Raw genomic sequence first — 15683 nt, 5'->3', positions numbered from 1 at the left:
CAAAACATTGATCCAATTAACCAATTAGACATTAGTTTTGCCTCCTGGAGATGCAAGAAGGCCATTTTAAATATGTGAAGAGAGTCATTTTTGGTAAGTCTCCCTTTATATAGTAGTGAATTTTCCTATTACTCAAAGTGTTGCAACATTAATTGAAAATCTATATGTTGTTGAGCAGAAGAGATAATTAGACCAATAGAAGGCATTCTTTCACTGGATTATGAGGTCCTGGAAGACAGACATTTAGAATTAGTTTTAGTTAAGATGTAAGTGTACCAAATTTTCTGTAGAACGGATTTGAGTTCTAATGCTGGTTTCAATTTAGTAACTGAATGATCTTCAACAACATATCTCAGGACTCAGTTTTCTCTTATGGAACATGAGCACAGAAATTATTTCCTCACAGAGCAGCTGTAAGCTGAAATAGATAGCTGTAAAGGGTTTGGAATATGGCTGGGATCTAGTCATTTAAAAATTGTTAATATATTATTATTCTCTTCTATTGACCACTATGATTCAGAGTTGCATAAATCAACTCATTCCATACCTAGAAGTTTCTAGTAAATTTAGCTATTTTACCTTATTTGTGATAAGAAGTTGGCCTTTCTACTTTTATATATTCTTTAACCCTGTCCTATAGTCTGCAACCATATACGGAGAGTAAAGATCTCCCACAACAGTTCTTTAAATATCATATTTCTATCTATGTTGATTTTCAGATAAATGCTTCTCAGATAAATACCATATTTCTATGTATGTCTTTGCTTTACAGGTAAGTATGACACATCATTAATTTCTTCTTAATGGGATTCTAATTGAGCCATACTTCACCCCACAAAATAGGTGGAGCACATGCTCATCTTAAAACAGTGAATTAAAACCAATTTGATTTAGGAATACTTTGCACATGTTAGGTTGTCCCACGACACAACTGGAAAGTAATAAGAGGCAGGGACCACCATTTTAGTATAGTCCTTATTGTAACTATATGAATGATAATACAAACCTAATATATGTTGAGGCAATTAAAGATGAACGTAGAAAAATGGTGGTCTATATCATCATCACAAATAAGAGGGGTTTCACTTTCTATCTACAGGAGATTTAAAAACAATGATTTTTCAGCATCCACATTTGCTTGTAAGTTACAGATTAATATGACTTCTTACTTCTGTCATGAAGGATATGTATTCCACACAAGAAAAATCAAATGATAATACATTGGTATTATCATAACACACTTTTATTACTAATTCTATTGTTTATGTTTTAATTGGCTTGGTTTCAATTAAATGATTCTAAAGGGATTATAACATAATGAGGGCAAATGAAACATAAGGTTTAGAGTCAGGTATGTAAGGGCAAATCCTAGTAATAGCACATCATCTCTCTACTTGATGACTATGGGGCTTTGGTACAGTTGCATATTTACTTAGCATTCCCATCTCTAAAACAAAGAAAATATCCTTCTCTCAATTATCTGTGGAGATGAAATAATACAATCCCTCTACAGTACCTGGCAGAGCATATATTATGAGTGCAGTAAATGTTCTCTTTCTCTCTTTTCCTTTTTATTAAGACCCAACAGTTGATGAGGAAGTTTTAAATTTTCATAAGTTAGGATTTCATAGATTTTTAATTGCACCATGGTAATCTGGACTTAGTCATAATTGTTTCTATTGGTTCTTATAATCAATATATATAAGATTACTAATAATAGTAGTGGGTTATCATTTCTAATAGCCTGATAAAGAGAATCCATTCATAAATTGCTCATGGTTCTTCTCTACGGTATAATTTTAATCCATGTATGCAAAAACTTTCCTTGCAGGTATGCATGTGAGGTAACTTAAATCTGTAGTTTAAATCACCATAATAGTTCCTTTAATGAATACCCGGTTTAAAACCCTTACTTAAAACAGAGCACACAACCATTTGATGTAAACCCGTTACCTCGTGCTAAATTTCAACTTTTATAAAACATGGATTGTAAATATTTAAGAAATTTTGACAAGGCCACTCAATTTACATGGAGACTAGGCCTATTTCTTTCCTATAAGAGATTTTTTTTTTTTCAGTTATACATAACTATCATACTTTTGTAATTATCTTCTTCACAGTCATTTGAGATTTTTACAAACTGAGAAGATGCATTCTCAACTTTTACTGTAACTTTTCCACAAGTATTAAATCATAACAATTCATCAGAACCTACTTAAATGACAATCTTCAGATTTGAAAACTGAAATAGTGTTATTCAGTCAACTAAAAAAAAATGTGTTCAAAAGTCATTTTTATTCATTTTATTAAACCAGCTGTAGCTCATAAGCATGACATGGGTTCCAAAGGACATCCACACATTTTGTAAAAACTAAATGTGATTTTGTAAATGATGCAACATTCTGAGTCTGTTAGGCAGCAAAAGGATTAATGACTGTCGATATAAAAAGATGTGATTGTTCCACATAGAAATCATGCAGCTGTGTCTCACATAACTAAAATTTTGTGGTGGTTTATGGTCATTAAAAGCACATATTAAAGGATGCTTTCATAGAAAATGAGAAACAGGGGGCAATAAAACAAACAAACAAAAATCACCATTTTAATGTTATACCATAGTTGGATCATAGAATTTGACATTTTTCATAAGAGGTGGCCCTTAAAAATATGTATTTTTCCACTCTGATCTTCAAATCATCTATATTGAGTCAATGAGAAATAGAAATTAAAGAACCTTCATAATATTTACTTTTCACTTGGATTTTCTCAGTTGGCATTCTCATATATATAGTACTGAGGGTAGAAACATATGAAAAATAATAGATAAAACAAGGATTAAAAAAAATCCTACAGGTAAATCAGTAATGATAATGTGGTAGATTGTTTTATTCTTTGCAACTATTTACAACACCATCATAAATGCAAACGTGCATACATAGATTCATGATCCATTGTAGACAACAACTATGAGTAGTTCATGATGTGTTCCCTTTACTCTGATATTAGGAGAACGCTTTGATCAGTGAAATACAAGTGAGCCAGATGTTGACATAATGAATGTTTGGAGAGACATCACAAAGTTACACCTGTTCTCTTGCTTTTTACCCCCACCAGGAGGATGGTATGTTGCAAAAGAGACCTTCTTGATTCCCAAGACACACAGATCAGAATCACAGGGTACCCACAGAAACCAACATATAACGTTGGCCAGAAATGACAATTATTGTAATGATCAACTAAAATGTGGGTATTTTTTCACTATGGTGAAGCCGACTCTTATGAGTTGGATATATTTTATTTTATTTTTTACAATTGCTACTGCCCTTGAGTTAGCCCATTGTCCTACAATGTTTACATTCTACCCAGAAAAAAAAAAATTATGTGCATTTATGGCAGATGTCTTCCTGGTTAGTCAACTTCCTTACATTTGAATATCTTATTGTGAATGCCTGTTCTGCCTTGGAGTGATTTGTAGTTATTAAAAAATGCTATTTGATTGAAAATCATTCTCACAGAAATAAACATTGAAAACATTGTTTTAATGTAGTTGTTTGCAGGTTTTATTTTTAATGTAGTCTTTTGCCTCAGAAAGGTTGTCCATTCTTTGGCAATGATAAGCCACGTTATTACTTGTGCTAAGCCTTACAATATTTTTGTTATTGTTGCCCTTTTGAAATTGTATTGGGTTTGCAGTTATATGTTGCTCTCAGAGCTGAAAATCATCCTTCCTTAGCTCCACATGTTAAAGGTACATAGCCTGGTGCTATCTACTAAGCTACTAATATAGTATTGTGGGGGGAAAAGGGGTTTTAAAAACAAATATACATCAGAAGAAAAAAAAAATCTTAGAGAAATACGTGTTTGGCAAGAAGCAGAGCCAAATATATCAGGATAGTTAAGAAATAGACATGTTGGCTTAACACCAATTGGCATCTGCAAGATATTGTGGGAAGAAAAGAGCTAACCTTATCTCACTTTGACAAAGAAATATAATATGTTTTGCAAAGCATCCCAAAGGAAAGTAACTGATCTTATGATTATTAACAGTTACCCCCAAGAATAGACTATAAATTTTCTAAGAAAATTTGAAAGTACAATGATACTGTCTATACTAGTACAGTAACATGAAAATAAAGGAACTGGAAATTAATAGCTCTGAGGTTAGGTGGCAATGAATAAACCCTGACTGAAATACAATTAAATTACTTCTAATTTTGGAGCTATTTACAATGAAATAATGAGTATTTTAAAAAACACTTTTGGTATGTACAGTTACAAACTCTTGCTATTTTTTAAAAGATTATTTCTCAAAACAGTTGATTATACTTTAAATTTATATAGATACTTTAAACAGTGTTGTTCAAACTTAATGTGCATATAAATCACCTGGAGATCCTGTTAAAATGTAGATTCTGATTCATTAATCTGTGATGGAATCTGAGATTCTGAGTTTCAAACAAGGACTAAAGTGATACTGATGCTTTTGGTTCATGAACCACACTCAAGTAATGAGGTTCTAAACCATAATAACACTTATTACTAAGTTAAATGTCTGTCTTTATCAGTGACCTGAGTGTTCATTTAAGAAGATCTTGGGTGTTTTGCACTGTCATAGGTAACTCAGTATATATTTGTCAAAAAAGTAGACAGGTAATTTATCTACCTTATCAATGTGCTATATGAAAGAACCAGAAGAAAATAATAAAATGTCCAATATTCTACAACTTAACATTTATCTTTTACCTTGGTTGCCAGGAATGCCTTTAGTAAGATCAACTGACATAGAAATCTTAATTACATTTTGCTCTTGTTTATTCTTATTATTTACATAAGTGATTTTTTAATCGCTTCTGTAGATAACTGCCTTGTAAACAATTAAGAAATGATTAACAATATTGCTTTAACTTCAGATATTTTATTTTATTTACCAGTGAAACAGGAAAGAGAGAGAGAGAGAATGAGAGAAACCAACATAATCTTAAGAAATATCAGTAATCCTGAGATTAATTTTAATAAATATCAGTATAGCAGTCCTTTTCCCCCTTCAATGACATTTATTTTTATTATTTCCTATGATAGGAATCTTCAAAAATATTTACTTTTCTTTCTTTTAAAACAGAATGGATATTCTAAGAGAGAACGTAATTCTTTGCATCTCAAGTGATTATTAGTATTTCTTTAAGAAATAAATTATTTATGTGTGTGTGTGTGTATATGGTGGATTACCTTTATTATGTTATAAACTAAAGTGAAATAAATTTGTGCTTCCTAAGAGACCAAGTGAAAACGAGAACAACAGTAGTTAATCAATTTTGAAAGAAGGTGGCATAAGACAAAGAATTAAAAAGTGTCTGTGAATATTTTATCCAGAACATAATTCACATAGTGAAAAGTGAGAACTGACTATTTCTGAAATTAAATGAGCATATTCCGAGTTCTTATTCTTACGGGAATGCAAACAACCGGAAAAAAAAATCTAATTGATATTTTATACATATCGTATCTTACTAAATTCAGACTTATACTTTCTTTAAACCACACATACACACACACACACAATATTTTGTAAAACTTTTTAGATAAGTGAACTACATTGGAGGCATAGTTTTACATACACACACACACACACATATATGTATACTACATATACTACATATATATACACACTACATAAGAATTGAGGTAGTATACATTATTTTAAATCACTATTGTATGAAGTTAATACTAGTTTTGCACATCGATCATGAATTTTTCATTCCAACAATTAAGAGGATATTTTTTGTATTGAAACAAAATTGAATATCTAAAAAATGCTCACGTTTAGTCAAATAGTAATCAAAAACTTAGTCATATAGTATAGTAAGAAACACTTTCAGAAAAAAAAAAATTAAAAGGACTTGCAAATGAAAAAAGTATATTGTAACTATTTCTGCTAATAATTTAATTATAGCTTTTTAAATTGTGCATTCAATAACAGTGGTCAAACCGAACTTGCTTTTATCATGCCTAGAATAAAAAGTATTCTTCACAGTTTTTCTAAATTAACAAATCTTATTATATTGTCTATTTGATCCTGAAATAAATTTTGGTTATATGTATATTCAGAAAAGAATTTTTTTTTTTTCCTACTTTCCTCTACATGAGGAATTCTTTTTTTTTTTTTTTTTTTTCAAACAATCGTCACTGTTACCATGTGTTTGATGGCCCACAGAGCTGCAGTGAGTTAACAGAAAGGCAGACTGTAGGAAAGAGGCTACCCATGAAAACCCCACCTCTTACTCTTCCTCCTTTTGTGGATATGTTTGTCAGGAGATTACACACTTTGTTCTGCTCCTCACTGCCTTAAAGTTGAGAGAGGCAAGAGTAGTAGCAGAGGAACCCACAGGTTTCCCGGCTACTATGAGTGGGTGGATAAGTCTATATAATTTGAGAGATGAGGATAAGAGCACACTTAAAATTTCTGTAAACATTTTGTTATAACATTTAATAAATTTTTAATGAATATTTTGGTCTCTATGTTCCTTAATCCTTTGTCTTTTAAAATTGATCCAGAACACAGTTTTGTTGCTTTATAGTAGACTCTCTTTCTCCCCCTAATTAAAGCCCACCAATTTTAAAGTCATTATTTTTGTCATATTCACTCATATTTTGTATTTTATATTCAGTACACAGATAAGTTTAATTTCAGTATTTGTCATATATTGAATTATAATAAAATATATTACAAAAACGGTCATTAAATACATTCCACAGCTAGAAATCAATATCTCTCAGAAGTGCAATTTTTTCAAGATTGATTCTTTAAATTGAGTAGCTTATTTTAGATATTCAAACAGTGATGGAGTTTAGATATCATTATCCAAAATAGAAGCAAGCTGAATTACTATATTGATAAACAGTCTGGTGGCTATAAAATGAAATAAATGGGGAAAATAATATATATTGAAGAATGTTTTTTATAATTTATTTTTCTCTATAGATAGAATGACAATTCAATCACTGGCTTTATCTGTCATAAAATATCCCCTTAAGGGCTTCAAGAATGGTACCCAAAGTTTTATGTCTACATCAATAATATGATATATTAAATAACTCTTGGGGGAAAAAGCCATTTTTCATTTATTTCCTTTTTATGACTGTAAAACTAATAGTGAGTATTTCATAGTCAACTTATTTTGAAAAACATTGAAATTTTGTTGAAGATATAGGTACTTAGGAAGCATCTAGTTATAATATGACTGGCTTTTTTGTTATTCTTTATGTTCTGATGAGTTCGTGTCCTTTGTAGGGACGTGGATGTGACTGGCTTTTTGTTTAAAAGGTTTGCTTATATACATTACACACTAGTGTTATAGTTTTTGCCTTGTCTTAATTAATTAAGAGAAAGAAGTGGGGAAATTAGTTCGAATTAAATGCCACAAACTTCCATTTCTTTTAAAAAGTGCAGAAATACAATTTCAAATACATGTTCAATCAGGTAAAACGAGTGAAGGTTAAATGATAAACTCACAGCCACTAAAAAGATTTCTGTGTAAGTACAATAGCAATAATTTTAAAATTTCCAGAAATCATTCCTGGTATACATTTTTAACTGCAGATAGTTTATATCTTTAAGCTATTTAAATTATTGCATGCATCTTTACTGAATTATTATCTTTAACAAACAAAAATTCCCACAGGAAAATAAAGTAACATTTTGAGAAGAAAAATAATTCCAGTACAAAAGAGTATGAAAACTCAATCCAAGGAATACTGAGAGATTAAAATGTGAGTAAGGGTGTTAATTCCATCTCTTTCCCCCTTTAAGGCAATACTTGAACAAAACTTTTAAGAAACTGAAGTAAAATCATTTAGAGAGAGCACATTGCCATCACTGGAAGATCGACCTCAAGTGATTAATGTCATAAATTTTGAAAAATGGTTTATACAATAAAATAACATACAAAACAAAAATGAATCTTAAAGCAAAAATGTGGCATTCATAGTACCAACATAGTAAAACATAGTTAAATTTTGAAACTAAGGAACACGAATGTATATGGGAACCACTGGTGGTTTTTGATCTCTTCTGTCTTTGTCTTTTCCTTCTTTTCTTATCTGGAAAAATATATTTTATCTTCTGAAATACTTACGAGTGCTTTGAATCACTTATATAATAACAATGAAGTATGTGTTTCAAAATCACTGAACTTTTTTAGAGGAGGAGTTATAGAAATAACTTACATTTTACCTTTCAGATTTTATACAATTAATAATAATTGACATTACTGAGCCAAATAGACACAGCTTTCACAGACTCACTCTTCACAATTATTGAAATATTTTATATGTTTTGGCTGTCTACACTAATATAATGAAAACAACTTCAATTCATCACATATTTAAATTATACCACACACTGTGCTAAGCACATTTTTTAACATTTATATTAACCTTCCCATGTCCCATCACATAGGTATTATTCTCCCCTTCTCTATGAAAAAAATCAAAATTCAGAGGAATTAATATATTTTAAAGTCTCACAGTTGACTAAAAAGCAGGGAGGGAGAATCAGGATTCAACAAGAATGTGGCTAATCTCTTTCTCTTCTTATTTTATCACTATCCTTTTGTGGAAGAAGGTAATGGAGAGATAGTGTGTATTTACAGTCAGACTTTTATTACTGCCTTAGTCACTTGTATTTTTCACCTTTAATGTCTTGAGATTCCATGCCAGAGTTATTTTCCACAATGTACTCAGGCATCCACTCATTTTTCCACCTGTTCATGCCTTCCTTATCTACTCTTACTTGGGTACTGATTCTCATCAATTCCGAATCTTTATTTGTGAATTTGATCCAGTTGGCTCTCCGGATTTGCTTTCATTCAGAATCATTCCTGAATTATAACTCAATTATTCTCTGTTAATATTATAAATGTTTACATATATCTAGTGATTTGGATGACCTCAGTCTCCAAAGAAAGTGAAGTTTTACTTATTTATTCATTTAACAAATAGGTAATGAGAACCTAGTGTAAATGAAGTGCAATTAGAGCCATGGGGATGAAGTGGTGAACAATACAGCTAGGGCCCTTATTTCTAAGAAAATACGCAAGAACTACAGATAATAAACCAATAGTCAAATAATTAAAATAATTTCACATAATAATAAATACAGTGAGAAATGCAAATTTGATCATGAAATAATAGAGAACAATGGGGTTCACTGGGTGCCACTGATGAAAGCGTGGTCAGGAAAAAGCTTCATTGGAAAAATAACATTTGGGTAGAAAAATGTGAACATCATTGTGACTGTGACTGAAAAATAGAGCATGAGGAAGAGGTGAGAAGAGGCCTGAGTTTAAAGGTAGCATCCATCAGATCATTGATGTAAGGCCTTATAAATCATAGGGAGAGGCTTAGATTTGATTTTAAGTGGCCAATTCTAGGTTTCAATTGAAACAGTGAATATGAACTGACTCAAGTTTTTAAAAGAGCTGTGTGAAAAAAGGACCATTGGAGTATTATAGGAAAAAAGAAAAAGTGATGATGTCTTGGTCTAGAGATGCTGGAGAGGAGGTGAGGAAAGACTTTGATGCTGGAGATGGGGTATATACCGGTGTAAAAAAATTGACATGACTTGCTGAAAGACTGGGCTGGCAGGTTAAGGAAAGACAAGACATCCTCTAAGGCTAAAAAATGAACAAATTGCCCTTTGTGGCACCATATCATTGTTGTGAATCAGCCCGGCTATCTTTGGTAAATTCATTAAGAAATTGACAAGAAAGCAGGAATTCACTGTTTTTGTGGCTTTCCTATTGAATTTTATACAATGTTCTTCATTATAAGAAAAAGTAACATCTATTTCTAAATGAAATTTGGGACATTATTTGAAATCAAACATAAAATTAAAAATATATGTAAAGCTGGGATATTTTTTGATTTTAGGAAAATGTTATATGTTGCTTATTACACATTATCTCCTAAAATGTCATTTAAGTATATTCAAAATGCTGAATCATACATCACTATGAAAAAGCCATATTTTTATGGCTAAATAGGATTTAACAGTATCACACAATAGCTTCCTTAATTTTTACAAATGTATACATTGATCGAGAAGTGACATTTATTCATTTCTACTTTCTTATGCGTCGTAATTATTTGTTTATCACTTTTTCTGTACCAGTTACAATCTGTATCAACTACAATCAGAAACACTAAAATGGCGCTAAAAATTTAATTGTAGTTATTTAACATGTACTCCAAGAAACCTTTCCTTCTCTCTATAAATAAAATTGATGACCCCACCTGTGACTGCTTATTATTCATGTATTTTAAATAAAAGTTTCCATATGACCTTAAGAGTGCAATAATTATGTCAAATATGTGTATGTTATTAGATTGTAAATAGCTTTCATGCAGAAACTAAGTAATATTCATCTGCTTCACAATTGTGAACACTGTGTGGGACATTTAATAATCATTCAAAATGTGTTGGATAAATGAATGAATGAGTTCTATAACTATTCATACTGTAGCTATCTGGATTAATTAACACTTTTCTGTGATTTATACAGTTTTATGCACAAGCACACACAGGCACAAATACGTTCAAAGAGCCGTACCTCCCAGAGTAGCAGATAGCAAGAAATGTGTCCCATATTTCTTGATAAGGTTTTCTGTGATTTGCTGAAGGGTAGGTCGACGTCCCAAAAGTCTTATGTTGCGGAAGAATTCAGGGGCAAGAGGCAGAGGAGAGCCAAGGAAATTTCTTCTCTCAACTGCAAGGTTATTTACTTTCCAGCGGCCAAACTCCCTGAAAAGCAAATTTATTTTTATTCATAAATGCGTAATCTATCTGAATGTTTTCATTTGAGAAGTTCACTTGGTAGTTTAGCTGGGGTCAGTACATTACAATTACTCTTGCTTGTAATACTATGTTGTGTGCTAGGAGTAGGAAAAGAAATATTTATAATTTATTTAACTGGAGTGAATACTCTAAAACCAAGTCATGTAAAGAAAAAATAAGCCACTCAAAGTGAACAGCTTCCACTGAGATTTTTTTCCCCAAGAAAATATGTATTCATAAAAATGACTTTATTATGCCTAGAATATGACTATAGAGTTACTAAACTAACAAAATAACTAAAGTAATTTTTTTTTGTTTTGTTTTCTAAGGTATATTGAAAAAAAAAGAATGATTTATATTCATTATCCTAATGATTTCCTTTCTCTACTCACTTTAGAGTGAGAATGTAAAAATCCTCAGGGGTATTAAGGAGCTGCAAACTTTAAAAACATCATCAAAAGATAAACCAGTTTTCTTCTTTTTTTTAATTTTTAATAATTATGGTTTACAACATATTTGGAAATCCAAATTCAGCTATTGCAGTTTCTCAAGATGCAAAGTGATTTTATAGATAAATTTGGCCAAGTTAGAAAAAAATGAAAGATATGGTTATACAAGATTTATACATTTTTTAAAAGAATTTATACATTTACACTGAGATAAAATCAGCCTGATAATAAATTAGAAAAGAATTATAGTAAACTGGGTCTGATTTTTTTTCTGAGAAGTGGTCCAATAAAATTCTCAAATGTCACCCACAGGGAAGAACACTTTACTAGGCTTAATACTTCAAGTGTGTTAATTCATATTTATAAAATAATCAAATAAAATGTTGATTAAACACTTTATACACATGTGCCATATTTATTTATATTTTTCTCCAAAAAAATGCTTGCAATGTGCCAGGCTCAGTGCATGATAAGAAATTCATCTACCGATGAGACCCATACTGTCCATCTGAAAGTAGCCTTCTCCTTTTGGAGAAATGTTTAGGAATAAATAAAAAAAGACAGAAAATTAATTTTTAAAAGTTTTAAATTCTGATATTTACTGAGAGATACACATACAGACCACTCTGATGAGAAATATGACTATATGAAGTGTGGCCCTATTTTACATTACATGGCCAGAGAGGGTAACTCTGCGGAGACAACAATTAGGCAATATGTGAAATAATAATAATAAATTGCTTGGTGCAAGGAGGCAGGAAAAGGATTGACGCAGAATAATGAGGAACAGTGCACATACTTCCAGGACAAAGGGGCATGACCCTGACAGTTTCTAACTATGGATATTTAGCACTTGTGGCACACATTTGACAGTCAAACAACCCATTTTTGTTACTAATTATATGATCAGAATCACTTTCGAATCTAGGGAAGACTTTGGCCTGAACATAAATTAGAAGCTCTTTCATCTTTGAGAAATTCTTGCTGTCTCCTGTAAGAATCAGCTCATCTAAACAGTTTTAATTAGCGTTTTTCTACCAAGGGTTCTCAAACTTCAGCACCTATCAGAATCACCTGGAAACTTCACGACAGATTCTGATTCATTAGGTATTAGATAAGAGTTAGAATCTGCATTTTAAACAGACATGCTAGTGCTGCTCTTCTGGTGACCATACTTTGAATAAAACCACTGATATATACAATTTTGTATGTTGCCTTTCAGATCTCATCAAAATGCCATCTTTTCAGTAAATATAGGGCTTTCATAGACTGAATTTATTAAAATGTTCCCTCAAAATTGAGTAAGAATGTCTTTGTTATCTTTATAAGTTGATATAAATAAATTTTTATGCTATTCACTTCTATAATAAAGTTACTTAAATCTGAAGTGTAGGTACATAATAGTACATGTATAATATATAAAATACATAATATTAAATATATGATATATAAATAAAAATTTAAACATTGAAAAAGATCATTTGAAATAAAATATGTAAGTCCTAAAATTTGACGATATACCTCAAGATATATAGTAATACAAAACTTCTACGAAGATATTTTTATACCATGATCAAAATAATATTTGCTCATTAATTCAAAAATTTATAGGCTTACTCTCATTTAATATTTTAGCTATCGTAAAATGCTTGTAATTTAATCAATAGAGAATAACATAACTTTACCTTAAAGCTGTGACATATATTTTTCAGTGGTTTACAGTGCTAAATTTGTTAACTCAAATATATTCTTAGATTAAGATACATTCTAAGTGAAATAAGTAGACTAAAAAATCCAAGATGATTGATTCAATGGTAATATTTTATATCCTATACAAATGCTTTCTAAAATGCTGAAAGATTTTCGATACATGCTTTTCTAAAGATTTTCTAAAATGCTGAAAGAGTAAATACATGCTAGAAAAGTGCAATTCTATCTTTTTTAACAACTAGTAAATATACAAATATAAATCCATGATCTATTCTGAACTGATGTATTTATGACTTTCTTCATTTTGTTTCTCTCAAATAAGAACAATAGACATATTACAAAACAACTAACACAAATTATTTATTTTATGAAATCAGTTTATAAGACTATAATACTGCAGAATCAGCTATTCGAAGAAAATATTGTCTATTCTTTATTATCAACTAATATTATTGTCCATGCTGCTGGCAATACAGATGAACATAAGAAAAATCTATGACCTTGATGGCTCAAAGATTATACAAAGATAAAATATGAATGAATAAATTGCAATTCAAAGGCTTTAGAGTATTTTCTGTGAAAAATACAATTGTATAGTAGCTTAGTTAGCCCAAATCCTCTATCCCATTTATCACTGTTCTTTGATATGAATGGACCTAATCCAACTCACTTTGGATATGTTTTCTCTGAAGACCCTAAGAAGACTTCCTGAACAACTTTCCAAAGAGCCTTCTTCAGCTATTAGGTGCTTTTTACTCACTCAGTATGTTAAATTTGTAGTCTCACTTCACCTTCTAATATTTCAAATGATAAAACACTTTGCCACCCCATCTATTAATCTACTATATCTGTCATGCAAAAAACATAAAGAAAGAACAAACTCTGGGGACATCGCTAAACTCAGACTAATTTAATAACTAAGTAATTATAGTTACTGTTAATAACTAAAGAAAATTATTTTCTTAATTTCAAGAAACTTCATCTTCTAGTTTTCTCCCCATATTTTCATATAAAGCATAATGCAAAACACCACACCATTGTGTATATCCAACAAGGTTAGTTTATGTAGAAAACATAAATTTCAAATTGAAATCTAAGAGAGCTCTGATTTCCACTCCACATTTGGTTTGTATTGTCGTGATACATGATCACTGTTACAATCTTTATAAAGTGTTGCTGGAAACTGAGATAAAATAGCAAAATAATCCTAAGAAGTGGTGATATGAGAACTTTAAGTAAAGACAGTCATCTCTGGACAGCCGCACTGTAACTAGTAAACATTAAATATGAATCAAAATCCCCAGTGTCACTTTTTCCTGAACACAAGATAAGTCATTTACTGATGACATTTTAAGTCACTGTGGCCATGTGGCTTAATTTGGCGAAGATTTGTGAGCATATATGTATAACCTGGTCCATAAGCCCGGGACGTTGATTAGCAACTATAATCAGAATAGCTATGGTCCACATATATCCCTAAAGCTTAACAGGATGAACAAGTGAATGAACTGAAAATAAATTCTGTCATGTAAAGTCATCAAGATTATGGGAGGCTGAGGTGGGAGAATCACTTGAACCCAGGAGGCAGGGATGGCAGTGAACCGAGATCATGCCACTGCACTCCAGCAAAGATTATAGGATTATTTGATTTGCTTATTTTCTAGTAATATAATCTAGTATATCATTACTGATGTAAAGTTTTTGACTCTGGTAAATATTAGGAAGTTAATAAGGAGCTAATGTCTGTATATAAATTGGAACCTAAGGGGTGCAGATTTTTTTTTTCCTTGTTTCCTGAAGATAAGGTTCACCTCAGTTACAACTAGATCATGCATTCTTTAAATGCTGGAAAAACAAAGCAATGGAGTGCTGAATTAAAAACATGCTGTTGGGTGTAATTATCATAATGAGAACATTTTACCTAAAGGCATCTCAGGATTTCATCCAGATGCTTTATGTTTATATTAAATAAGAACACTGTTGTATCTAACTAAGTGTTGTATTCAACTTGGAACCTTCACAGAACGTAACTGTCTTCCCATCATAACGTGTGAAAGTCTTTCAATTAAATAGGCACTATCATTAGAGTTTAATGTAACTCAGTCCCTTTCAAGGCACCACTGTTTTATAGAACACACATACGGGCTATAACCAGTTTAACCAGAACATTACTTTGAAAATATTTTTGGGGATCATATTCTAAGGAGCCTCTATTGGTTTATTAGAATTGTAGGTTTGCCTGCTAAAAATTCCGATGTGCAATCATCTATTATGTATTTCCACACAATATTTATTTTTCTACAATGTTTATTATAATTGTATCCCTGCTCAGCTTATAAAAAAGGCTGGAAAATAAGAATGACATCATCAAATTTCAGTTAAACGCCTGTCACATAATTGTCACATTGCCATTAACCTTTCTTATTAGCATTTAAATATATACAAATACACAAATGTACTCAGTATATTTAAAATATATTAACTGTCATGATTTCTTTAAAAGTGCACAAATATATTTGGTTTCCTCAAAACACAGAATTTGCCACTGTTCATATTAGAAATTTTGTATTAAATACCAAAGAATAAGAAAGCCAAAATATATTGACAAAAGCAGATGATGCAGTAGCTGAAAAGATTTACCTTTAACTGCTAATTTCCACTAAACGAAGTTGTCTAAAGTCCTACGTGCTATT

The 15683-nt window shown here is 31.0% G+C and overlaps 1 protein-coding gene across 2 annotated transcripts in view; it reads right to left on the bottom strand.

Moving 5' to 3' along the window:
* Window positions 1-15683, bottom strand: part of BRINP3 (BMP/retinoic acid inducible neural specific 3) — a 391129-nt gene that overhangs the window by 182761 nt on the left and 192685 nt on the right. The window contains exon 3 of one of the 2 annotated variants that reach the window (XM_025394858.1): window positions 10608-10798. The exons of the other annotated variant lie outside the window; for it this stretch is intronic. Within the exon in view, the coding sequence (XP_025250643.1) occupies window positions 10608-10798 (191 nt within the window). The remainder of the gene's footprint in view (window positions 1-10607; window positions 10799-15683) is intronic. 2 annotated transcript variants of the gene reach the window in all.

The sequence above is a fragment of the Theropithecus gelada genome, chromosome 1, assembly GCF_003255815.1.
Source record: "Theropithecus gelada isolate Dixy chromosome 1, Tgel_1.0, whole genome shotgun sequence".
Classification (NCBI taxonomy): domain Eukaryota; kingdom Metazoa; phylum Chordata; class Mammalia; order Primates; family Cercopithecidae; genus Theropithecus; species Theropithecus gelada.
Note: the sequence above shows the minus strand (reverse complement) of the source record. Positions and strands in the feature narration are given on the sequence as shown.